The sequence below is a fragment of the Aspergillus pseudotamarii genome, assembly GCF_009193445.1.
Source record: "Aspergillus pseudotamarii strain CBS 117625 unplaced genomic scaffold BDV38scaffold_91, whole genome shotgun sequence".
NCBI classification, from domain to species: domain Eukaryota; kingdom Fungi; phylum Ascomycota; class Eurotiomycetes; order Eurotiales; family Aspergillaceae; genus Aspergillus; species Aspergillus pseudotamarii.
In genome coordinates, this window is record NW_022475105.1 from 84,184 (window position 1) to 107,800 (window position 23,617).

The window sequence follows — 23,617 nt, forward strand, 5'->3', positions numbered from 1 at the left end:
CTAGAATCACTCTACAGAGCACGTGCCTGTTACATCCCTTGCTCCCTGCCAAAGGGAATCTGCGACACAGGAGGCAGAAGGCAGGAAGGATAGAGACCACAATCCCTGGGATCCAAAATTATTCAAGAAGGGTGAGCCCATCATTCCCAGCAAGCCCCTCTAAAGATTGGAAGATGCGGGGGAGGCTGGTCTCGCAGTGATACGGTAACATCACCCATGCATTTGTGTAGACAAATGCGGCACTTGTGATGTTAGTCTCGTCATTAAGATCGTGGCATGGTGGAACCAACGAGATTTTTTCAACTTTTTGTTTTCTTTATTTCTCTACCTAATTCACCTTTGCCACTAACTAGTAGTGGTGGAATGTCCATTGGTACTTTCCTGGATCCTGACTAGTTTCATGGCCGCCCAAGGCCTATTTCCTTTCCCGGAATGGGATATTGCGTAACGGAAGGGCGACGGGTAATATGTATGGATCGGCTCGCCAGGTACTGTCGGTATGGTACAGAGGTACTGTATCTATCCAGTTCGTGTCCTACAGGAGCATACCTTGTTGTGTCTCAACTCCCTGGGAATGAACTGCCTGAATACTGAAGAAGTAGGAATATACACGATCTTTATAAGGAGCTGGAAGATAAGATACGAAATATACTGTAAAGAATTCTTGTCTTAAACTTTACTTTCCGAAGAATGTAGCAAACTCAACAGGGCCTACTGTATGTACTGTACTGAGAAAGCATGAATGGACATCGGTTTTGTAATCCGATTACCAGGGAACTACCCCTGAAGGGCACTAGCGTCCCCAGCTTTCCCCCCCGTAGTACCTGATGGTCCCTTTGATGTTCTAAGGGTTCCCCCAGTTTTCTTTTTCTTTTCCGGTACCCCAAAGGCAGCAAATCAACGCGCGCCAGGGTTGCTGTTGCGGGGAAAATTCCGTTCTCACCTGCTCACCAGGCCACCTGATGGACCTTTCTCAAGCCATGGCTCAGCATGCCGAGCAACAATGTGCACTAACTGACAACACAGTACCCTAACAAAGAGAAGGTTGCTGGACCGAGTTCGCCGTTAGTTTACAAAGTAACAAATCGGATCGTCATTACTTTTTACTCCGTGTGATGTTTATTGGTTCCCTGTCTAATTTTCCCTTTTTTTCCTTTAGAAAGGATCCATTATAGCTCCTCCCGCATCTCGCATTTATTGATGGAATTTGTTCCACTCGCGTCGCTCCATCTGGTACACCCACGCCGATCACCGAGCAAACAGCGGGTCTCCCTTTTTCCCCCTCTGCATACGTGACAGCTTGGGCTGGGACAGCCAGTGGGTACCGGTGCCGAGACAGCAAGCAAGGAATACATCATGCGCGGTACTTAAGTTACCCATCGTTGGTGGCGTCGGTTGATCCCTCGTTGCCATGCCGGTTGTTATTTATATCACCTTTTCTCCCCTCCATTGTTGGTGGTTTTCCCTCATTCAACAATCACTCTTGGTGAGCACTGTGTGGTGACCTGGTGTTCATTTCCTGCTCTGCTGGTTACCTCCCACATTATCATGAAGTTTGGTTGGTTCGAGGTGGCCGCATTGGCGGCTGCCTCAGTAGTCAGTGCCCAGGTATGCTTCACTATCCTATACGGTGCTATCCGATTCAATTGAATCAGCCTTCTAACAGTTTTCATTCTGAATAGGATGATCTCGCGTACTCCCCTCCTTTCTACCCTTCCCCATGGGCAGACGGTCAGGGTGAATGGGCGGAAGTATACAAACGCGCTGTGGAAATAGTTTCTCAGATGACGTTGACAGAGAAAGTCAACTTAACGACGGGAACTGGGTAAGCTTGTGTATACTGTAGCATGTCCGGTACTCGATTAGCTAACGTACTTCAGATGGCAGCTGGAGAGATGTGTTGGACAAACTGGCAGTGTTCCCAGGTAAGTAGATTTCCAACGTGACGTTATACTTTTATGGAAGGCTGATTGTCGTGAATATAGACTCAACATCCCCAGCCTGTGCTTGCAGGATAGCCCTCTTGGTATTCGTTTCTGTACGCGTGGCTCCTGATTTCCCCTTTCTTCCTAGCACATTGCTAACAGTAAACGTGCAGCGGACTACAATTCAGCTTTCCCGGCCGGTGTTAATGTCGCTGCCACTTGGGACAAGACGCTCGCCTACCTCCGTGGTCAGGCAATGGGTGAAGAGTTCAGTGACAAGGGCATTGACGTTCAGCTGGGTCCTGCTGCTGGCCCTCTCGGTGCTCACCCGGACGGCGGTAGAAATTGGGAAGGTTTCTCACCAGATCCCGCCCTCACCGGTGTACTGTTTGCAGAGACGATTAAGGGTATCCAAGATGCTGGTGTCATTGCGACAGCTAAGCATTATATCCTGAACGAACAAGAGCATTTCCGCCAACAACCCGAGGCTGCAGGTTACGGGTTCAATGTCAGCGATAGTCTGAGCTCCAACGTTGATGACAAGACTATTCATGAATTGTACCTCTGGCCCTTCGCGGATGCAGTACGCGCTGGAGTCGGTGCTGTCATGTGCTCTTACAACCAAATCAACAACAGCTACGGTTGCGAGAATAGCGAAACTTTGAACAAGCTTTTGAAGGCGGAGCTTGGTTTCCAAGGCTTTGTCATGAGTGATTGGACCGCTCATCACAGCGGTGTAGGCGCCGCTTTGGCAGGTATGGATATGTCGATGCCCGGTGATGTTACCTTCGATAGTGGCACGTCTTTCTGGGGTGCAAACTTGACGATCGGTGTCCTTAACGGCACTATCCCCCAATGGCGCGTTGACGACATGGCCGTCCGTATCATGGCCGCTTATTACAAGGTTGGCCGCGACACCAAGTATACTCCTCCCAACTTTAGCTCGTGGACCAGAGACGAATATGGTTTCGCGCATAACCATGTTTCGAAAGGTGCTTACGAGAGGGTCAACGAATTTGTGGATGTACAACGCGATCATGCTGACCTAATCCGTCGCATCGGCGCGGAGAGCACTGTTCTGCTGAAGAACAAGGGTGCCCTGCCTTTGAGTCGCAAGGAAAAGCTGGTCGCCCTTCTTGGAGAGGATGCGGGTTCCAACCAGTGGGGCGCTAACGGCTGTGATGACCGTGGATGCGATAACGGTACCCTTGCCATGGCTTGGGGTAGCGGTACTGCAAACTTCCCATACCTTGTGACACCGGAGCAGGCGATTCAGAACGAAGTTCTTAAGGGCCGTGGTAATGTCTTCGCCGTGACCGACAGCTGGGCGCTCGACAAAATCGCTGCAGCTGCCCGTCAGGCCAGTGTGTCTCTCGTGTTCGTCAATTCCGACTCAGGAGAAGGCTACCTTAGCGTGGATGGAAATGAGGGCGATCGCAACAACATCACTCTGTGGAAGAACGGTGACAATGTGGTCAAGACCGCGGCGAATAACTGCAACAATACTGTTGTCATCATCCACTCTGTCGGACCAGTCTTGATCAATGAATGGTATGATCACCCCAATGTCACCGGTATTCTCTGGGCTGGTTTGCCAGGCCAGGAGTCTGGCAACTCCATTGCCGATGTCCTGTACGGTCGGGTCAACCCTGGCGCCAAGTCTCCTTTCACTTGGGGCAAGACCCGGGAATCGTATGGTTCTCCCTTGGTCAATGAGGCCAACAATGGTAACGGGGCGCCCCAGTCTGATTTCACTCAGGGTGTTTTTATCGATTACCGCCATTTCGATAAGTTTAATGAGACCCCTATCTATGAGTTTGGCTACGGCTTGAGCTACACCACCTTCGAACTATCTGACCTCCATGTTCAACCCCTGAACGCGTCTCAATACACTCCCACCAGTGGCATGACTGAAGCTGCGAAGAACTTTGGTGAAATTGGCGATGCGTCGGAGTACGTGTATCCGGAGGGGCTGGAGAGGATCCATGAGTTTATCTATCCCTGGATTAACTCCACCGACCTGAAGGCATCGTCTGACGACTCTAACTACGGCTGGGAAGATTCCAAATATATCCCGGAAGGCGCCACGGATGGGTCTGCTCAGCCCCGTTTGCCCTCCAGCGGTGGTGCCGGAGGAAATCCTGGTCTGTACGAGGATCTTTTCCGCGTCTCTGTAAAGGTTAAGAACACGGGCAAAGTCGCCGGTGATGAAGTTCCTCAGCTGGTAAGTTGACCTGATTGGATGAGGTGTGATGATTATCAATGCTGACATCTTCCGTACAGTACGTTTCCCTAGGCGGTCCGAATGAGCCTAAGGTGGTGCTGCGCAAGTTTGAGCGTATTCACTTGGCTCCTTCGCAGGAGGTTGTGTGGACAACCACCCTTACCCGGCGTGACCTTGCCAACTGGGACGTTTCGGCGCAGGACTGGACCGTCACTCCTTACCCCAAGACGATCTACGTTGGAAACTCCTCACGGAAACTGCCGCTTCAGGCCTCGCTGCCTAAGGCTCAGTAAGAGGCAATCTCGGATTGTACAGAGAATTTCCAGAGTTATGATGTACATGTTTATGAATGACCTAGGGCAGGATAAAACTTCGTAGGGTTAATTCTAATTGTTATAGTCAAGTGTTGGGCTAGTGTTGACTCACTCGCCCGATCAAGAGATTTAATCTATTTTAAAAATCGTTCTCGCTTCATTTACCACCAGGATTGCTAGTAGTAATTAAATACGTTCATCAACTATGATGGTGGCGAAATGTAGTTGAAGCTACTGAGTACATAATCAAATTAGACCGGCGATGGGCACATGCGTTCCATCGACGTCATCCCTCCGTCTCCGAGGCTAAACAAGCCCATTTATTTAATCTTTTACTACGTATTGCCGCATTTCCTCCGTTTCCGCCGAGTCACCACGTCGGCTTCCCGACTCTTCACCTACACAACTTCTCACTCAATTGCGTGAATCCTGGATTTCATTTGGCTTTATCACATAATCCGTCTTATCTACCTTTGTCAGGTAACTTGACGGAGGAAACGTGGAAGGCTGAGAAAGAAGATCGAAAACCGAAGAAACTACGTAGGTGAAAAAAAATAAAACATGGCGTCACCAGACAAATCCCCTTCCACGACAATACCGCGGTTATACCAACCACCTACGGCAACCCTACTTGTCTATCCTATTACTCTAATTATAGGATCACTATTTTCCGTTCTCTCCCCGACAGCACAGGGCACTCGAGACCCTCCCTCCAACCATCCAACTCCTCTAGCCCCTTCAATCGCCGCCGATGTGAACCTCCCCCAACACCCCGTCAATTACTTCGCCCGCAAGGATAATGTCTTTAATGTATATTTTGTGAAGGTTGGCTGGCTTTGGGTTACTGCGGCTTTCGCTTCCCTTCTATTTTCTCAACTCCCGTACACGACCTCCTCTAGTCAGCAACCGCGGCGGATCGGTCAAGCGCTCGCTCGCTATTCTCTGGCTACCCTAGTTTGGTACCTGACTACACAATGGTTTTTTGGTCCGGCAATAATCGATCGCAGTTTTGTGATTTCGGGTGGGAAGTGTGAGCAGGTCGTCCCGCAGGCTGAAGAGGGTTCTGCCTCACTCCACACACTGTTGACGGCTACCGCGTGCAAGTCCGCTGGTGGAGCATGGAGAGGTGGCCATGATGTAAGCGGTCATGTGTTCATGCTGGTCCTTGCGACTGCGATGCTGGCATTTGAGACATATGGAGCATGGAGGGGCGCTTCGGATATCGATCAGGGAAGCAAAAAGTCGGAGGACGCCGACCGCGAATTGAGTGGGTCGAGGACGTGGTCTGTATGGTTTGTGGGCGCAGTTACAGGCCTGAGTTGGTGGATGTTGTTGATGACTGCTATCTGGTTCCATACGTGGTTTGAGAAGGTATTTCGCCCCATTTGACATATATAATTGGCCGAAACGCCTTTTCCTCAGGGATTGACTAATACGTGACAGTTGACCGGTTTACTGATCGCCCTAAGCACCGTTTATGCCATCTACATTCTGCCTCGGCGGGTCATCCCCTGGAGGGATGTTGTGGGCATTCCAGGCGTATAGTGTTCGTTGTTTTCTTGACTTGACGTTGACACGATTTGCCACCGGTGACATACTATATTGTCGAGGATACAGGATACCTGGCGCAATAATGCATATTGTAGAGTACTACACGCAGAATATACACATGAATACTTTTTGTTTTCCAAGTACATTTTGGGTGCTCAGGATCTTTGTTTGGTTATCTCTCCGGGCTGGGCATGGGCTCTGGTCCTAAGTACCCGCGAGCAAAAGCTGCAGATTATGGTCAGTCCCGATCTTATTTACGTGCCCTAGCATCGGGGATTGATATACTAACCCCCTGGTATCACTGCCGATGCGTACATCACCCGCGTGATTGGGCGAAGATCATCCGGCGTCACTTTTGTTGCGAGTGATTTTTGCATGTATATATTCCATGAGTCCAGGATCTTGTCGGCATACACCTTGAGATCGACGGCGCTTTCTTTCTCGGACGATTGCTCTGACATGCATTTGATGCCCATACAAGTCCCGAATTCCCGAAAAGCCAAACGATATTTATGGCTGCGGTCGAGGTACCGGTCAATCTCAAAGAGCTCATCTGTCTGATGTTATTCCCAAGCATGACGAGAGAAATAGTACGGGAATAGAAGACATACAAATTTGTTCAAAGCATTGACCGGACAATTGTGTTGCCCAATCCTCCTTCTCTGCGAACCAATGTGCTGTCCACAGACTCATCCCCAGATCCAAAGGATCACTCGTCACAAAATGCTTTCCTTTTCTCTCCATCACCTTCTTGTAATCTGCGATCTCGTTGGCCAGCACCTCACCCTCTCCCATCTGCATTGCTGCCGCCTGCAGCAGCCGGAATGTCACAAAGCCATCGACCGGGTCCAGGTTACCCTCTGAGGCCACCAGTGCTGTGGACAGATCCGTCGACATCTTCCACACCATCCGGGGCCGGGGCAAATGGCGCCCGATGAAGAACCGAGGGTGAATGGCTCTGGCTAAGGCTATCGCCTGCCGATTGTACGTTGGGTCGCCTGTTGCCAGCGATAGCCGGTTGAGGGCGAACATCCATATGGTTAAATAGTGATGGTATTGGCCATCACCATCCGAGCCATGCTCTTCTATCTTACCAATACGCAGGCCACCGCCCATCGGATTGTCGTCTGTTGCGCCGGGGAGGCGACTTTGACCATCCCGCGTGCGCCCCAGCACATCATGTACTGTTTGGACTAGTCGGCATGCCAGCGTTAAATATCGGTCATCAGGCGCAGAGGCAGATGATGCCAACGCTTTCTCATACTCATGGTGTAGGGTGATGAAGTTGATCACACCGAAAGCATCAGTCCAGAGGTATCGACCGCGATGGCCTCCAGACTGCTGGGGTGGAGTCCAATCTTGGGGGTTGGTAATAGAGCGGAGGTCGCCATACAATGATTCCTGGGCTTCCTGGAAACGTTCTAGGCGAGAGACGACGTCAGGGAATGCATCTGACATGTTTCTACGAACACTGAGATATAGTGAACTATTGTAGGTTCTGGTTAAAATTCCTGGGTAATTGGATCTCCTGAACATGCAGTTGGGAAATTTCATGACCTACATTAGCCTGGAAAGACTTGGAAGCTCGTTCTGTTTGGCTTGACAGCTGCGAAGGCGCATATGGAGAGAGGGTGTGAAGTCATAATGACTGCCATTGACGGACATGTGATTTCATTTGCCGCTCGCCCAACAATAGAATTTAATGAACTTCATAACAAATTCGCATCGCTATAGTTTTCGATAACCGTGAGCCAGAATGTTTCAACATTGATACATGAATCGCAAATTGTGGAATTTTATGCGACTGTTTAAGCAAGTTCATACTATGTCACAACTCCAGGAACTATTCACAGCGGCAGCCCGACCCTTGCCGGACATTAGAGACCCCGGCTTCAGCTCGAACTTCGACAGTTTCGCGGATTATCGCCTTGTCCTTCTGGGCGATGGCAGCCATGGCACCTCGGAATTCTACACCGCGCGGGCAGAGATCACCAAGCGTTTAATCGAGCACCATGGCTTCACCATGGTAGCCGTAGAGGCCGATTGGCCCGACGCTGAAGTAATCGACCGCTACGTGCGTCAGCGTCCAGGCCCCAAGACAAAGATCGGGGGTCACTCAAAACCAATTGATCCCTTTACTCGGTTCCCCACGTGGATGTGGCGCAACCGTGAGATGCAGGAGCTGGTCGAATGGATGCGCAATTACAATGCGCAAGTGCCAGCCAGCAAGAAAGCCGGGTTTTACGGTCTCGATATATACAGTTTGGGGGCCTCGATCCGAGCAGTGATTGACTACCTCGACCGTGTTGACCCAGCTGCCGGTAAAGTTGCCCGTCAGCGATACGGCTGTTTGCAGCCATGGGTAGATGATCCCGCAATGTACGGGCTCGCTTCCGTGCGCGGGATGGAGAATTGCGAGAAGGGGGTGCTAGATACGCTCCGCGACTTGCTAAAACGGCGACTAGAGTATTCCGAAGACCGCCATGATGGCGAGGAGTACCATAGTAGTGAGCAAAATGCGTATCTGGTGCGCGACGCCGAGCGCTACTATAAGGCTATGTATTACAGCTCGGCATCGTCGTGGACACTGCGCGATACACACATGGTGGACACTCTCCGTCGAACGCTGCGTCATAAGCCCGAAGGCACAAAAGCCGTGGTGTGGGCGCACAATTCTCACTGCGGAGATGCACGATACACTAGTATGGGGACCCGGCGCAAAGAAGTGAATATCGGCCAGTTATGCCGTGAGCAGTTCGGCCGTGAGAATGTTGCCTTGATTGGTTGTGGCACGCACACCGGTACGGTGGCAGCAGCACACGAATGGGATGAAGACATGGAGGTCATGAATGTCCAGCCCTCGCGGAAGGATAGCTGGGAACGGGTTGCCCACAACACAGGAATCCCAAGTTTCTTAATCGATCTGCGGCGGGACCGCATCGATCCCAACCTGGCAGCTGCGTTCGAAGCCGAGCCTCTCCGGCTTGAGCGATTTATCGGTGTGATTTACCGGCCAGATACAGAGAAGATATCCCACTATTCAGCGGCAGACCTGCTCAATCAGTTTGATGGGTATGTCTGGTTCGATGAAACACAGGCTGTGAAGCCACTGGAAAAGCATGAGCCGGTGACGCCACGAGGAAAGGAGGAGACTTATCCATTTGGATTATAATGAGAGTCAAGTAGAGCCAGTATAATCGATCGATCGTCTGTGCACAAAAGTCAAGAATATACGAACGGAGCAATAATATTGTGATACCAGGACCATATCATAATAGCCACGTAATTTTATGCAAAATAACTTCTTTTCCGAGTTCCGTGGGGAAGTCATTAGAAACAAGCAGTTTCTCGATTTCTAATGGAATCTTGAGTCTTTGACGCTGCTCGATGTTTGTCCCTTCGGAGATTGGAGTTAAGACGGAAGCCGCAGTTAAACGACAGTATCTAACAGTCTAACCCTAGCTCGTATTTTCCCATGGCCCCCACATGTCTATCATACTCCATTTTCTATCACTATCCAGTATCTTTGATGGGAGTTCGGCCTCGAGATCGCTGGGACTGCTCCGTTAACACCGACAAACAAGATGGTGGGACATCTAATGGTTGGAAAAGATGGGTATAAATAGAGGCCACCATCAGCAAGAGGATAGCCTCTTTTAACACATCACAATCACAATCAGCACGATCTACCCAAGCTTATATTCGTTCAAAGTTCTCCCAGTATACACCCTTCTTACAACCATGTCGGCCCCCAACTCTGCGGTCTGGCTTTTGGAAGCGGGCGGACAGTTCGTGGTCAAAGAAGCTCCATTGCCTACCCCCGGCCCTGATGAAATTCTAATTAAGAACAAAGCTGTCGCGGTCAATCCCAGTGAGTTCACACATGCTGCTTCTCTTCATGCTTTCATGGGAGGTTGTTAACCGAATAATCTCAGTGGACTGGAGGATCCAGGTCCATGGACCGCACTTACCTTTTCCCAAAAAGTATCCCTTTGTAAGCATACCCCTTCTCCCTCGAGAATAGTAGCCAACAGCATGCCCAAACAGATCCTCGGCGCCGACATTGCTGGAGAAATCTACGAAGTGGGCCAAGACGTAACCACCTTCAAAAAGGGAGACCGAGTAATGGGGTAGGAGTACACCCACATCACTTCACAAGCCACCGAAGGGCTAAACTAACCTCCTCATAGGGGAGCCAACTGGTTCCTTACCAACGAAATCAGAGACTCCGGGTTCCAAAACTACACAATCTGTAAAGCTACCCTCGCGGCCCCCATTCCGGACACCATGTCTTTCGAAAGCGGGAGTGTCCTCCCCCTAGCCCTATCAACGGCAGCAATGGGCCTCTATCCAGCTGGCCGGCTTGAGCTCCCCTTACCCCAAATCCCCACACCAAAACCCATCAACAAGGTTGTCCTCGTCTGGGGCGGCTCATCGAGCACCGGCAGCGCAACGATTCAACTGGCAGTAGCATCAGGGGCAATTGTTATCGCCACCGCGTCTGCGAAGAACCATTCCTTCGTGCAGAGTCTCGGTGTGGCCAAGGTGCTGGATTACCACGAGGATAGCATCATCCATGACCTGGTTAACGCTATCCGGGATACTCCCGGGGAATTCGTGGGTGCCCTGGATGCGATTGGCGAGGAGGAGACGATAAGGAGATGTGCGGACGTGGTCAAGGGACTTGGTGGTGGACGTGTGGTCACGAACTTGCCTATGCCGATTAAGGATATTCCTGATGAAGTGGAGCTTGTTGGTGGTGAGTTTCATCTACGTCCGAAATCATCGTGATGGGAGTCAGGTGTACTGATATGTGTGAACAGTTGTTGATGTCGCGAATATCTCTGATAATAAGGAGATCTCCGAGGGTATTTGGGGCAAATTTATCCCTGAGGCGTTGAAGGATGGGACGTTGAAGCCAGTCCCTGAACCTTTGGTTGTTGGAGAGGGCTTGGAGAAGATCCCTGAGGGTGTTTCTTTGTCTCAGCAGGGCATCTCGGCGAGGAAGATCGTTGTGACCTTGTAATTGAGGTAGATATTTGCCTAGGGGAAAGTACATACGTGTATGGTGGTTGTCATTATTGTTGTTTTGTTTTGTTGTTTTGGGTTTGAATCCTGAGCACGCTAATGAATAGCTAGCCAATTGATGAAGACTTTGGACTGACTAATGACCGAGTATTCAATAATGATGTGTGCATGTAGAAATCAGCCTACAACTATTATGATTAGCCTTGCGCGGGGTTCTAGGAAGATATGTGAATTGGTCCTCAAAAGCGTCTTGGTCTTCTCTTGCTCCATGACCAGATCAGAAGCTCTCGCTAGGTCTCTTCAGAGGCTCATCCAAGTTATCTTACGCACTAAAGCCCATGTTACCGGAGTAACATGTATCTCCTCGAGTATACGAGGATCAACGAGGACTTGGGAATGCAGAACTACAGAGTGGGGGCGTAAGGAACGCAATTTGGGGTCGGGGAAAAGAAGGAAATGATTGATCGTCCTGCTTAACCAAAAATGTCTAACTTGGCCCCCTGCCGCTCTGAGGACATCTTTATCTGCAAGTAATATGCTCTGCGGGCTCCTTGGAACCTGTCATACATGTTGGTATGTTGGAGATATGTTCCCTAGTTCGGACCAATCGTCAGGCATGCTGACGATACAGGATAAATATAGGGTGCTGACTCGGCAGTCATAATGGCATGTCTTCTTAACACAGGTATGAAACTAACAACTTTTTGAGCCAGATCCGTACGTAATCAGAGGTTTCAGAGGACTCGGTGGTAAAAACTCTAAGCTACACGAGTTGTCAGATCAGGGCATCTGACATCAGATGCTCTCTCCACTGACGTCAGCTCACCGCCCGGCAATATTTGTTTACATTCTCGCCTAATCGGGCGACGCTCGCCCTTCGTTCCCTTTCTTTTTCATCCCTTCGTCACCCTTGCCACTAATTCCATCATTCCACTGCGAGCTTCTTTCCATCATTTCTTGAATTCAATTTTCACCGCTCACGTCCCATCATCATGGCGGTTCGTCGGTCCGCCCGCCTGCGTAATCGCCAGGCTTCAAATGTAAGTCGCCCACAAAACCCACCGACTGTTGATTCCAATCCATTCATTCACTTGCCCATGTTACCCTTGTATCTGTTCTCGTGAAGTACCAGACAGCTAACTTTGGTTCCTGACTGAAGGAACCGCAGCTGCCCGAGTCACCTGCCACCGTCAACAGCAACAACAACAACAACAACAAACTCCCCTCCGTCATGGAACGCGACGAAACCCCCGTCGACGTTCCCTCCAACCACACCACCACTACCACCCCGAAGTCCACAACCAATGTTCTCACCCCACACAAAGCTACTCCTGCTCCCAAGCAAACCCCGTCGAAAACACCGACCAGTGCAGTCACTCGTCCATCCCACCAAGAGATGCATCCCAGCAAGGTCCACCAAAGCACCACCAAGCAGGCGGACTCGGGCCTGATCCTAGGTTTCAACCCGATCAAGAAAGATGCTGAAGGGAAGGTGATGAAAGATTCTTTGGTCGAAACTACCCCAAGCAAGACAAAGGCGTCGCCCGCTTCGACATACTACGGCACGCCCGCCTTCGAGTTCAAGTTTTCTTCCGCCGACTCTCAGCTAAGCAATGAAGCCAAGAAGCTCATGGAGAGCGTACGCGAAGATGTTGCTAGAATCAAAGCTCAGATGGTCCAGGAGAAGGAGAGTCAACCCGCCCAGGATAGCAACGACCAGGCAGAAAGTCGCAGGATCGCCGAACCAAAGGGCCAGGCTAGTCGATTCAGCGCTGCTCATATGGCTGAATTCAAGAAGATGGATTCAATTGCTGGGCACGCGTCTGCCTTCCGCGCCACCCCCGGTCGCTTCCAGCCTGTCCAAAAGACCCTCAAGCGGACCAACTCCAAGGCACGGCTGGATGAGTCCAACCAGAATTCGCCCACCAAATCGACGACTCAATCGCCTGCCCCTACTACAGTTGGTGCCAAGCGCGTCAAACATAATAAGGGCGATGACACCTCCAATCGCTCCATTCGCCGTCAGACTGTTGGTGAGAAGAGCGCTTCAAAGCCAGCCGTGACTCGCACGGGGCCCGCTATCCGCAGTTCTTTGATGACTCCCACTCGAGCCTCCATGGCGCGTACTTCATCCACCAGTCTCAAACCCCCTCGGACAAGCATGCTCCCTCGACCATCTCTTGCACATTCCCCTACCATGAAGCAGTCGACTACCCCGCGCACGCCCCGCACGGACTTCAACCCTCGATTCAAGAGTGGCTTGCCCCAATTAAACTTAAAGTCGATCCTTCGCCCCCATCAACCTTTATTTTCGAAAGATCCCGCGAAGATCGCAGCAGGAACACATGTGGCAGCCCCCGAATTCAGTTCCAAATTCCTATTCGGCGCAACCCGCGATGCTTCGGAGGAGCCTGCACTGACCCCATCACCTAAGAAGCGCGTTGAGTTCTCCTCCAGTACTAGATTGCAGGATGATGAAGCTCTGCCATCTCCTTCTCCTTCCAAATTTACCGCTGGCTCTCCGTCCCGGGTTGTATCGGATGTTGTTTATCCCACTTTGCCGGCTCTGACACCGGAACCTGGTGCAAAGAAGTCCGATAACGAGACTAAGTCGCCCACCATCCGCCATGTCCGTCAATCAGACGCCCCTACCAACCTCTCCCTACCGGATATCCCCGGCGTTCCACATGGAATCGGCAGCAAAAAGCGACACCGCGACACCGAGGCCGCTCACGACCCTTCTCTTCCCGATGTTCCAGGCGTGCCTCATGGCATCGGCAACAAGAAAAGACACCGAGATGCAGCTGGCAGAGATGCTGACACCGAGAATGTGCCGCCAGCCGATACCGCCGCAGAAAACCGCAGTGCAAAGAGAGTCAAGCTGAGCTCCCCATCGAAGCTCTCCCCATTCAAGTTCTCCCCATCGAAGATGCCAACGTCTAGCCCCACCAAGGCGCGTTCACACACTCCTCTCCGGTCGACCACAAGTGCTAGTCGAACGGGAACCCCAGCCAGCTCACGACAGAAGAGCCGTACTGCGCTGACCATGAGCCGGCTGAACGCGCTTGCCCAGCCAAAGAACCGCTCTTAATCGTTCCTTGTCCACCATGACGAACCACTTGGGACTGCCACGACCAGTTATTGCATTTTACGAGAGTTTGGGTCGCACATAGATGCCCTTTCGACGTCGAGAACTTTCTTTCATATTCCCCAGATGAATATCCTCTGTTCCTTTTTTACGTAGATTATACCAAATCACCGGTCAGTCATTGTATTTACTTGTTTCATCGGATCTGGTCTTTCTCTCCTTTTGGGTCTGGTCTCTTTTTCACCCATCTACCTATCAGTGGGTCTTTGATCCTTGTCACATGCAGGCGTTCGGAGGCATCCGGTATGCAGGTTCTGGACGGCGTTTTGTGATCTTCTTTTTGTTTTGCCTAGGTCTTCATACCTTATGGCGATTGTTGGTTGATCGGTTGATACTTTGTTGAAATAATGAACGTACCTACAAATGGTTTCAATGATTTTGTTTCCTATCTTGTTTCACTCTACATTGTCAGTGTATAAAATCATTCCAATGAGTCAATTACACCATACAATAAACCAATACCTCCTTAGCCATTACGATAGATAAATACCCTACGATACCGTTCAGGTAGACTAACAGATCTGTCCTCAACGGACCAAATTATGCATCAAAGTAATAGGATCGAATGATATGAACAACCGCTTGTCAATATGTACACAAGTGCAGTAGTAAAAGTACAGCAGGAAAAGAAAAGAAAAAGGATAATAAAAAAAACACCACGGAAGGGAATAAAACAAGAAAGATAAATTCCCCTCCATGTCTATCCTTGATTTCGTCTTCGTAAGCACCGAGTCATTCGTTCAATCAATGATTCAATGAATCATTAAGATAAAAGTAAGAAATTCGAAAACAAACAGATCGCCGCCGAACTCCTGGGATACAGTTCATATGAAAACAAGGGGAGGAAGAGGAGAGAATCTGAGTGATGGATGTACAACACTAACCAACGCCCACCCGGGTTCAATCAGTCGTCTAATAATAAGATAGGATCAGAAGGTGAAAAGAAGAGGGGCGGAAACAGGAATAAGGCAGGAAATAATAAGAGCATGACTGGCGGATGCTTTTTTGCAGCTGAGGTATCTTTTCTGCGAAGCTCGAGAAGAATGAGCCGGAAAACTCTAGTCCACTAGTGGCACAAGAAGTTTTGTTTAGGGAAACTGATGTTTGGGAATGATTCATCTATCATCCTTTCATCGTCTGCAGGAATGAGTCCAGGTTGTATTCTTCTTGGTATTGACGGTCGTCCCAGAGCTCGCCGAGGTCGTCGAGCCAGCCCTTCTTGCCCTTTTCTTTGACTTCACCGTCGATGTCAACCATGTCAACTTCGTTGCCCGCAGCATTGTCGCTAGGCTTCTCGGCATTCTCGGCTGTTTCTCCAAGGTTGAATAGGTCCAGGAGCTGGTCTGTGTCCATTGTGTTTAGGCCTGCGTTTTGTTGGTTGACCACCGTCGATGCCACGTCGATCTTGAAGCGTTGGAGGCTGGGGTAGACAAGTTAGTATGTGTCGTGGTTTCATGAAAACTTTTTAAAACGGAAAGATAACTTACTTCAGAATCTTTTCCTCCAAAGTACCCCTGGTGATCAATCGGTAGACATTGACGACCTTCTTCTGGCCGATACGATGTGCACGGTCCATGGCCTGGATATCCTTCTGCGGGTTCCAGTCATGCTCGACGAATATGACTGTGTCGGCACCTGTCAGGTTCAGACCAAGTCCACCAACGCTAGTCGTCAGAAGCAAGGCATCGTAACTGGGATCTGTATTGAATCGGTTGACAATGTCCTGGCGCTTGGTGGCTTCCACACTACCGTCTAAACGGAGATACTGAACAGAGGGTAGAAGCTTCTTAAGGACTTCGCTTTGCACGATGTCGAGCATTTCCTTCATCTGGCAGAAGATCAGGGCCCGGTGGGGACTCACGTAGCTTGCACCAGTACCCAGGTCCCCTTCGCTTGGCGGGTCAACACCAATACCACAGTCGAGGAGGAGATCACGCAGAGCGCTAAGCTTAGGGGCATGTGCAACATCGCGGATGTAAGAATTCTTCGCATGAAGATATTGCTGGACTTCATCGTACTGCTTGTGCCCATCTTTAACGACAAGCGCGGGAGAGTTGCAGAGACGCCGCATGTACTGCAATGCTTGGAAGATGTGCTCTTTGTCGGACTTTTCTGAACTGCCCATCTTGTTCGCCAGCTGCTTCTGCTCCTTCTTCGTGAAGTCCTCAAAGAGTTTCTTTTGAAGTTCGCTAGGATCACAATAGTAGTTCTGAATAATCTTTGGCGGTAGATCGTTAAGAACTTCCTCCTTTAGACGACGAAGTAAGAAGGGGAGCACCTGTTTGTGCAAGGCCTCAATTGCCAACGCGCCGGCTTCTTGTTCCTTGGAGGACGATTTGCTGAAACGACTCGCAGCAATCGGCTTCGCGAAACGATCCAGAAATACCTTTTCAGTACCGAGGAAACCCGGCATCAAGAAGTCAAAGAGGGACCACAGCTCCAACACGTTGTTTTGGATGGGGGTACCGGAAAGAATCAAGCGGTGATTGCTTGCGACACGTTTAACAGCCAGGGTGACCTTGGCCTTTGGGTTCTTGATGAGATGTCCCTCGTCCAAGACGCAGTAGTTCCAGTTCAGCGGGGTAATAACATCACTGTCATTTCGACAAATGTCGTAGGAGGTAATAACAATGTCAGCATCGCCGAGGGAACCTTTCAGCCGAGCACGCTCTACCGGAGGTCCAACGTACGCAACACACTTAAGGAACGGGGCGTATTGCTTGATTTCTTGTTGCCAGTGTCCAGAGAGCGACGGGGGGCAGACAATTAAGGACGGAAGCTTTCTGACCTCGGGCGCTTGTGTCCGCGCAAACTCTTCGGCTCGCAAATGATGATCACTGGCGACGATGCAAATTGTTTGAAGAGTCTTACCGAGACCCATATCGTCACAAAGAATGCCATGCAAGTTATAGCGGTTGAGGAAAGCAAGCCAGTTGACACCCTCTTGCTGATAAGGTCTAAGCTCCGCCTTAATCGCCACTGGCAAGGTGAACTCCTCCACCTTCCGCACATCCAACATTTGAGACATGAACTTCCTTTCCCTCTCTCGTCCTTTGAGCAATTCCTCGGAGAGACCAGGAGGATCCGGGATACCAGCTTCTAGGGGAACAAGCTTAACTAGAGTTGCAAATGACGTTGTGGCTAGCAATCTAACATCGTTATCAGAATCGCTCATGCGACCCAAGACGGGGACGACAAGGAAGATGACATAGGGCAGAATTCCATCTTCCATCACATGGATAAGGTGGTAAATGCATTCTACGGCTCCCTGGCGGTGGTGCACATCCAGACCATTGTTAATAGTAGGCAGTACTTTCTCGACTAGCATGGTCATGCCTTCCACCGTAATGACACTGCAGACAGTTGCGAAGCACTTGGCAGCTGCATACCGGATCACAGACAGTCGACATTGCAGTGCTTTGGCAATCAGGGGCATGAGACTGACAACCCAAGGATGAAGACCAGGATTGAACTTGGGTAATAAGGCACGCAGAGTGGACAAACCATCCACGACTTCTTGGCCAAGCTCATTGTCAGGGTCGTGAATGTCTGCTGGAAGATCATTGGTGAGGGCATCTCTAAGCGGCCGTTCAACCAGAGATGCAAGGTTGGGAACTTTCTGCAAAAGTGCCGCGCCGAACTTCACAGCCAGTTGCTCCAAGGCTTCTTTAGCACCGCGACGCATAATTCTTGCTTCCTTTGCCTCCCTTTCAAACTTCGCTGCATCCGGATGGTCACGGCGGTCTTCTTCTTTGCGGAGGGATAGAATTGATTTCTCCAGACCTGCATTGTGGTGGAATTCGGGAGTCTCGGACGTATCGACACAGCAGTATTTCACCAGGTTACCAATTACCTTATCGACAGGGCCCCGCTTGGTAGCGGTGGTATAGTACTCCACCAGAGTAGCAACCGCAGTAGCAGATCGTTGTTGGAGTTCTGCATTCTCTTCCTTCTTGATACTGTCCATCATTCCCTTAATGATGTGACTTGGTTTCTTGGGGATATCATGCATGGCAACTAGAGCACCCGCTGCGGCAGCGAGGATACGCAGGTCCCTTGCTTCACGGACGCTTCTAGCTTCGTTAATTGCACTCTCTGCAGTTGCCCTTGTGTCGTTCAGAACCTGAAGAGCTGTGATGCGCTGAGCTGGTGCCAGGCCCTTCTTCAGGCGCTCGAAATCGGGTCCAACGACCTTTTCAGCGTCCGCCAGCGAGAAGGCGCTCGGCCCAGCCTCGGCATCACCTTGGACAATGACAGCCAGAACGGGCAATCTTGAACCAGGAACATGAGCGTGGTCCCGGAAGGCATTCAGCAATGAGTGACATTGTGCACGTGCAACATGAAGGTAACATGCTATGTCGCCATACCATGATGGACGGTCCCCTTCAATAATTGGGCGCAATTGTTCACACAGTACAGAAATATACGGGCTGTCCGATCCTGCAATTCTGGCATATTCCTCTATAATCATAGCAGTTGCAAGCTGGGAAGTGGATGCCGAGTGCTTGAGACCCTGCAGAATAGGCTGCCAGAGGCTTGGAAGTCCGTTTTTATCCCAAAGAGAGAGCAAGTGACCAAGAGCCTTTGCAGCATGGATCTTAGACCGCAACATGGTGTCCACACCTACCAGGTCAATATCACCTTGCAGCATATGGCCATCGACATTGTGAGCTGAAGGTGGGAGCACCTCTTTCTTCTCTGCCTTGCGACCCCTCTTCTTGATCGCATCAGAGGTATTATTAAAGGCACTTGGCGAGGACTTTGCTGGTGCAGCTGCGCTCATTGGGAACGGTACACCAGACGGCTTGATGAAGAGGGAGGCATTCATTGGGATGGGATAGCGAGGAACGCCGAAAGGAGCCACACTTAGGGTAATAAGAGGTTGGATGTGAGACAAGAGTTCGGCTTCTGATTTGAAGGCCCCGTGCTTGTCGAGAGCTTTGAGTAGTTCTGACCAAACTTGAAGAGATAATTTCAAAACAGCCTCATTCCGCTCCACCAGTAAATTCTGGAAAATCAGACGGAGCGCCTTGCCATTGATCCATTCATTAGTGCCATCTCCTTCTAGCTGCAAGAATGTCATGAGGGCCCGAAGAACGGCCGAGCGCACGCTCGTGATTGTATGTCGCAGGAAAGGATAGAGGCGAGGAACAAGGTTGCCAAACGACGACTCGGGGTCTACAGCTGCATTCGCTTTCATAGCATCGAGAACTTCACGGAACGTGCATAGCTTCGCGAGAAGGTCCATCACTGATCCAGTGCTGGCACTGAGGTCATCTTGCAGATTGGAAAGGCATTCCCAAACGATGTTCATCAAAGTGCCGAGCGTGTTTTGTCGAGAGGTCACGAATTCCTCTGCGATAGGAACAAGAGTTGCCGCACTCACTGCACGCACATCGTCGTCGTAATCACCCAGGCCCTTCATGACTGCCTCCAGGACACCGTCCATGAGCTTTGCATCCTTGACGAGCAAATCTTTCCGGACTGCCACCAAATACCGGAGACCGATCATACCGCCATGGCAAACTTCCCAAATGGGGCGTTCTAGTCCTAGGTCATTTTGCATGATGATCCGGTATAGGCATCTATAGACGGCGATGACGGAACGGGATGGGAGTTGAGACAGGAGAGCACCTAATGTTTGACCTACAGTCTCCCGGATGGGAGCGACAACGTTGTCAGAGATATAGTCGCCGAAACGGTCAAGCATGAGAACGCAAAGAAGGCGACAAGCAAGATCATCCAACCATTTGCGATTCAAGGTGTCATTTTGAGATCTGCTCTTCCCTCGCAAGCGCCCGGCACCGGCACCTTGAACGCGGATGACCTCTCGGAGGGCCATCGCAGCCCCATGTCGAACTTCCCAATTTGGATCAAACAGATCGACCATGAGAAAATCACACATTGGTTCATAGGGCCATGCGATGCTGGGGCCTTCGTCGGATGTCTCAGGTTGAATTAGAGGCTTTTCTGGAGCGGCCTCTCCTTTGAATTCGGAGACGATCTTCGAGTCGTCATCGCCAGACGGTCGTTCAAGAGAGAAGTAGTCTGGTTTCGAATCGCCGTTCCGCTCTTCTCCGTTCTCTGCTTTAATAGGGTGCGGAGTCGTCACTGACGGTGTCGTAACGTCGGACGTCTTCCGCGCAGAGAGATCGACGACGCGCACTTTATTCGCACCCATCTTCGCACTCTGTTTATTTTTTCGTTTCAGCTGATTCAGTTGCCGCTTGCTCAGTCCGGACTCCTCCCCGTTAGCAGGCTCGCTTGGCGTCGACACAGGAGCTGAAAGTTGATGATTGTTCTCCCGGGAAGCAGCCGTATGAGATGGATCTTCCTTGATAGCCGGAGTCTTCAAAATTAAATCAGTGTCATCGATCAGGTCTTCCTCGATATACTCCCCTGCAAGGCCCAACCGGGAGTTCAATGTCTTTTTCTGATGCTGCAACCGAGATATTGGATCCATGGCGGCCAGCGAGTATTCATATTCCTTGCCAGCGCTACCTAGTAGCCTTTTTCCGTACTTCAAGATCGAGGTTAGATCCAGACGTTCTAGCTGAAAAAGTTCATGCGACGGAGATAGTTGTGCCTCTTCGGATTTAATCTCCACCGCGAGATCGTCATCATCGTCCACCTTTTTGATCTCTAGGCCATCCTCTTCATTGGGGTCAAAGAGGTCAGCATTTGTGACAATGAGGCCGATCGCCTTGGCGGAAGCTGTTCTGGTATCCCATGATTTCGACTTGAGATAAGGCAGGATACGCCCCAGCAAGTTGAATAATTCATCTGGATGTTGCTTCTGAACATCTGCCAGTTGTTGGGCGGCAGTGTTCCGGATGAGAGGCGTGCTGCCCGTCTCAAGCAAGCTGTGAGATTGATTAACATCGACCTTCCCAGCACAAGAACGGTTAAGTATAATGAGACTCACGTGACCAGACGATCCAACCTGTCCCGAGATGGTTAGCGTGGGATACTAAATATGACAGGGCTGGGCGATTAAAATTTACCTGGAGGTCATGGCGGGCAATCACCTCTTCACAGAGAAGGGTGGAGGTGGGGGGAGAGAAGAAGATGATTGAGGTTGTATTAAATAAACGATCAATCGTGAATGAATAAAAAAAAAAAAAAAGGTGAAAAATGAAAACAATAAAAAAGAAAAGAAAGTTGCCAAGCCCAAAGAGTTCCGATGACGCCTCAGATATTATAATGGGGATCCTTCCAACTTAGTTAGTACGCGGAAGGTCTTAGTCAGGTAGGTAAGGAATGTAAAGTATACCGAACCGTTACACCCACGTCACAGCCATTTGACGGATGGAACTAAAAGAGAAGACAGAGACGGGGGGGAAATAAGGAAATGTAGGACGATCGGTCCGACAGAGTGGAGAATTAAGGTAAACCTGAAGAAAAACAAAAATAACAGAAACTAGATGAAGGGAGTTTCACACTATTAAGTCGATCATCTGTGAGGCCCAAAGGTATTAAGAAAATAAAGACCATAAAGAAACTTTTCAGCATAAAGACAGCAGAAAAACAAAAATGGTAATAATAAAAATAAAAAGAAGAAGCAGAAGAATAAATATTAATCCCCAAAGTGGAGAGGGAAAGGGGAGTCCTCGGTGGTGGTAGTAAAAGAGCCGAATATTAAAGTATGGGCCGTCAAGCTCCCAGGAGGTATCAACAAGTCGTTCCCGTCGTGCTTTCGTTTTCCCCCTCGAGGTCACGCAGCCTGTTTATATCATTGGGGGCATCTTTGGCTGGGCGCGCCTACCCATGCTTGGGCCCTGTACTAACCCCGAACCGGCTTAGATGCCCCCACTCCCGTAAAGGTTTTCCAGTGGTCACGTGACCCTCCCTGCGCCAACCTCACGATCGACGGCCGCGAAATTGCTGCCAATGTCCATCATCATGATGAGACTCGCGGCCGAAGTGATCCGTGGGTTTTTAGCTGCAGGTACCACTCTATCCTTATTCCTACGACCGGAAGGTCTCAAGTTGATCTCGGATATCTAAAGAGATCACGAGAAGTAGAGTGTCCACCGGATCATTTCTCGTTCCCTCCCCGTATAAGTTTTCCGTAAGCTTGTGTCGATTCTCCCCAAACATGCCAAGAAATGCCAGATGGTCTCATCGTGAAGGAAGGGGATTCTTTTGTCCACTCACACGTCGACCGAGAGACGACCCTAATACAATTCCTTGTCCCATGCGAAAGCCTCTCACGCGGTGGTCTCCAATGTCTGCCTCAGGCGATGATTACTAGTACACGTTGCTTGATTCTCCAATCAAACGGCACCTAATGTAGTTTATATATATAATCTGTGGAGTACTTGGCCCTTTGCCCTTAACATATTCAAAAGTAACACCCTCACCGTCCTAATGTTTCACTGCCACCTACAATACTTCCATACTGGCGTACTGGGTCTTCCTTGCTATTCTCATTAGGGGGAAATCAAGTCTACTACCTAGTACATATCTAAATCTAAACAAACAGTACCAGCGGGAACGATCGTCGTGTCGTCCCGAAACACGGGGTTGCGGTGGTTCGCAGCATTTACCAGCAGACATCACACTCTGCAATTTTCGTCGAAAACAGCGCGCATAATAGACTTGTCCATTTCTATACACTGAGGGACTCCAAGTAGGAAATAACAACACGACATTGGTGGTGGTAGTAAAAACAACGAAAACAGAACCGCACCCCTAGTGTGCACAAATTCCCCTTAAGCCTTCGTCAGTAAAGCAGATGCCTCTTCTTCCTTCCCTAGCAGCCCCAAACTGCGAATCTGCTCTGCCTTGGGCGCGTTCTCCCGGGGGTGCGCGGCTTCGGCCTTCCGGTAGGCGGCCTGCATCTTCATCGTTCGCAAAGCCTGGAGGTCCATGATGTCAGAATATACCGGAACCATATATAAAATCACCAGGACATTCGACTGTGTCTTGAATTGACGGGTGAGGGGCCATTGTGCAAGGGCGAAACCCTACCTCTTTTCTGTGGTGCAGGCACTCGTAGTAATCCTCCAACGCGGGCATACACTTCTTCTTGCCGGTTTCACCATCGCCGGCGTTGACGACATAGCAGCCGAGGACTTCCTGCCAGAAGTTGTAGCAGCGGGAAGGACCTGTGGGAGAACGCAAGTATTAGCCGGGGAGGTCTATCGAAAGAACCGTATCGCGACCGAGCACCACGAAACCATAGCCGATTGTGACCGCAATTGCCACATCAATTACTATAAAAAGAACACATACCGCCATTGAGACCGAAACCCGAAGCCATTGTGTGTTTGGTGGTAGATGAGAGGAGGGGAAAGCGAGCGGGCACAGCGTGTAGGAGCGGAGGTCAGGATGCGATGAGGTTCTTCCGGTCGATTCGCCGCTTTCCGCCCAAGTTGGTCCGAGCGTCAACGTTTGACGTCTTTACTAAGTATTGCTCCCGACC

General features: G+C 50.2%; 7 protein-coding genes across 7 annotated transcripts; 4 read left to right on the plus strand and 3 right to left on the minus strand.

Annotated features, from left to right (window-relative positions):
• The first annotated feature begins 1,106 nt into the window (after nt 1–1,106).
• BDV38DRAFT_262349 (beta-glucosidase) lies at nt 1,107–4,589 on the plus strand. The gene is made up of 6 exons (XM_032056096.1): nt 1,107–1,608; nt 1,683–1,825; nt 1,881–1,925; nt 1,986–2,038; nt 2,099–4,149; nt 4,209–4,589. The coding sequence occupies exons 1-6, from the start codon at nt 1,549–1,551 to the stop codon at nt 4,440–4,442; spliced, it is 2,586 nt and encodes an 861-aa protein (XP_031908150.1). The 5' UTR covers nt 1,107–1,548; the 3' UTR covers nt 4,443–4,589.
• Nucleotides 4,590–5,531: 942 nt separating this feature from the next.
• BDV38DRAFT_275423 (uncharacterized protein) lies at nt 5,532–7,472 on the minus strand (the record flags this gene model as incomplete). The annotated part of the gene is made up of 4 exons (XM_032058026.1): nt 5,532–5,874; nt 6,086–6,113; nt 6,304–6,567; nt 6,626–7,472. 4 exons carry the CDS (start codon nt 7,470–7,472, stop codon nt 5,532–5,534), a joined length of 1,482 nt encoding a protein of 493 aa, XP_031908151.1.
• Nucleotides 7,473–7,839: 367 nt separating this feature from the next.
• BDV38DRAFT_288096 (putative erythromycin esterase) lies at nt 7,840–9,186 on the plus strand (the record flags this gene model as incomplete). Its single annotated transcript, XM_032060985.1, has 1 exon — nt 7,840–9,186. One exon carries the CDS (start codon nt 7,840–7,842, stop codon nt 9,184–9,186), a length of 1,347 nt encoding a protein of 448 aa, XP_031908152.1.
• A 285-nt stretch (nt 9,187–9,471) lies between these two features.
• BDV38DRAFT_225041 (zinc-binding alcohol dehydrogenase family protein) lies at nt 9,472–11,309 on the plus strand. Its single transcript, XM_032052840.1, has 5 exons — nt 9,472–9,885; nt 9,950–10,008; nt 10,062–10,144; nt 10,205–10,773; nt 10,838–11,309. The coding sequence occupies exons 1-5, from the start codon at nt 9,756–9,758 to the stop codon at nt 11,038–11,040; spliced, it is 1,044 nt and encodes a 347-aa protein (XP_031908153.1). The 5' UTR covers nt 9,472–9,755; the 3' UTR covers nt 11,041–11,309.
• Nucleotides 11,310–11,725: 416 nt separating this feature from the next.
• Nucleotides 11,726–14,343, plus strand: BDV38DRAFT_225061 (uncharacterized protein). Its single transcript, XM_032052841.1, has 2 exons — nt 11,726–12,082; nt 12,202–14,343. The coding sequence occupies exons 1-2, from the start codon at nt 12,035–12,037 to the stop codon at nt 14,131–14,133; spliced, it is 1,980 nt and encodes a 659-aa protein (XP_031908154.1). The 5' UTR covers nt 11,726–12,034; the 3' UTR covers nt 14,134–14,343.
• Nucleotides 14,344–15,100: 757 nt separating this feature from the next.
• On the minus strand, nt 15,101–21,320 carry BDV38DRAFT_225080 (DNA-binding ATPase). Its single transcript, XM_032052842.1, has 4 exons — nt 21,195–21,320; nt 21,116–21,133; nt 15,678–21,053; nt 15,101–15,610 (listed from the first exon to the last, which is right to left on the minus strand). The coding sequence occupies exons 1-4, from the start codon at nt 21,203–21,205 to the stop codon at nt 15,313–15,315; spliced, it is 5,703 nt and encodes a 1,900-aa protein (XP_031908155.1). The 5' UTR covers nt 21,206–21,320; the 3' UTR covers nt 15,101–15,312.
• Nucleotides 21,321–22,904: 1,584 nt separating this feature from the next.
• On the minus strand, nt 22,905–23,455 carry BDV38DRAFT_288100 (uncharacterized protein; the record flags this gene model as incomplete). The annotated part of the gene is made up of 3 exons (XM_032060986.1): nt 22,905–23,051; nt 23,164–23,300; nt 23,428–23,455. The coding sequence occupies 3 exons, from the start codon at nt 23,453–23,455 to the stop codon at nt 22,905–22,907; spliced, it is 312 nt and encodes a 103-aa protein (XP_031908156.1).
• Between the last annotated feature and the right edge of the window lie 162 nt (nt 23,456–23,617).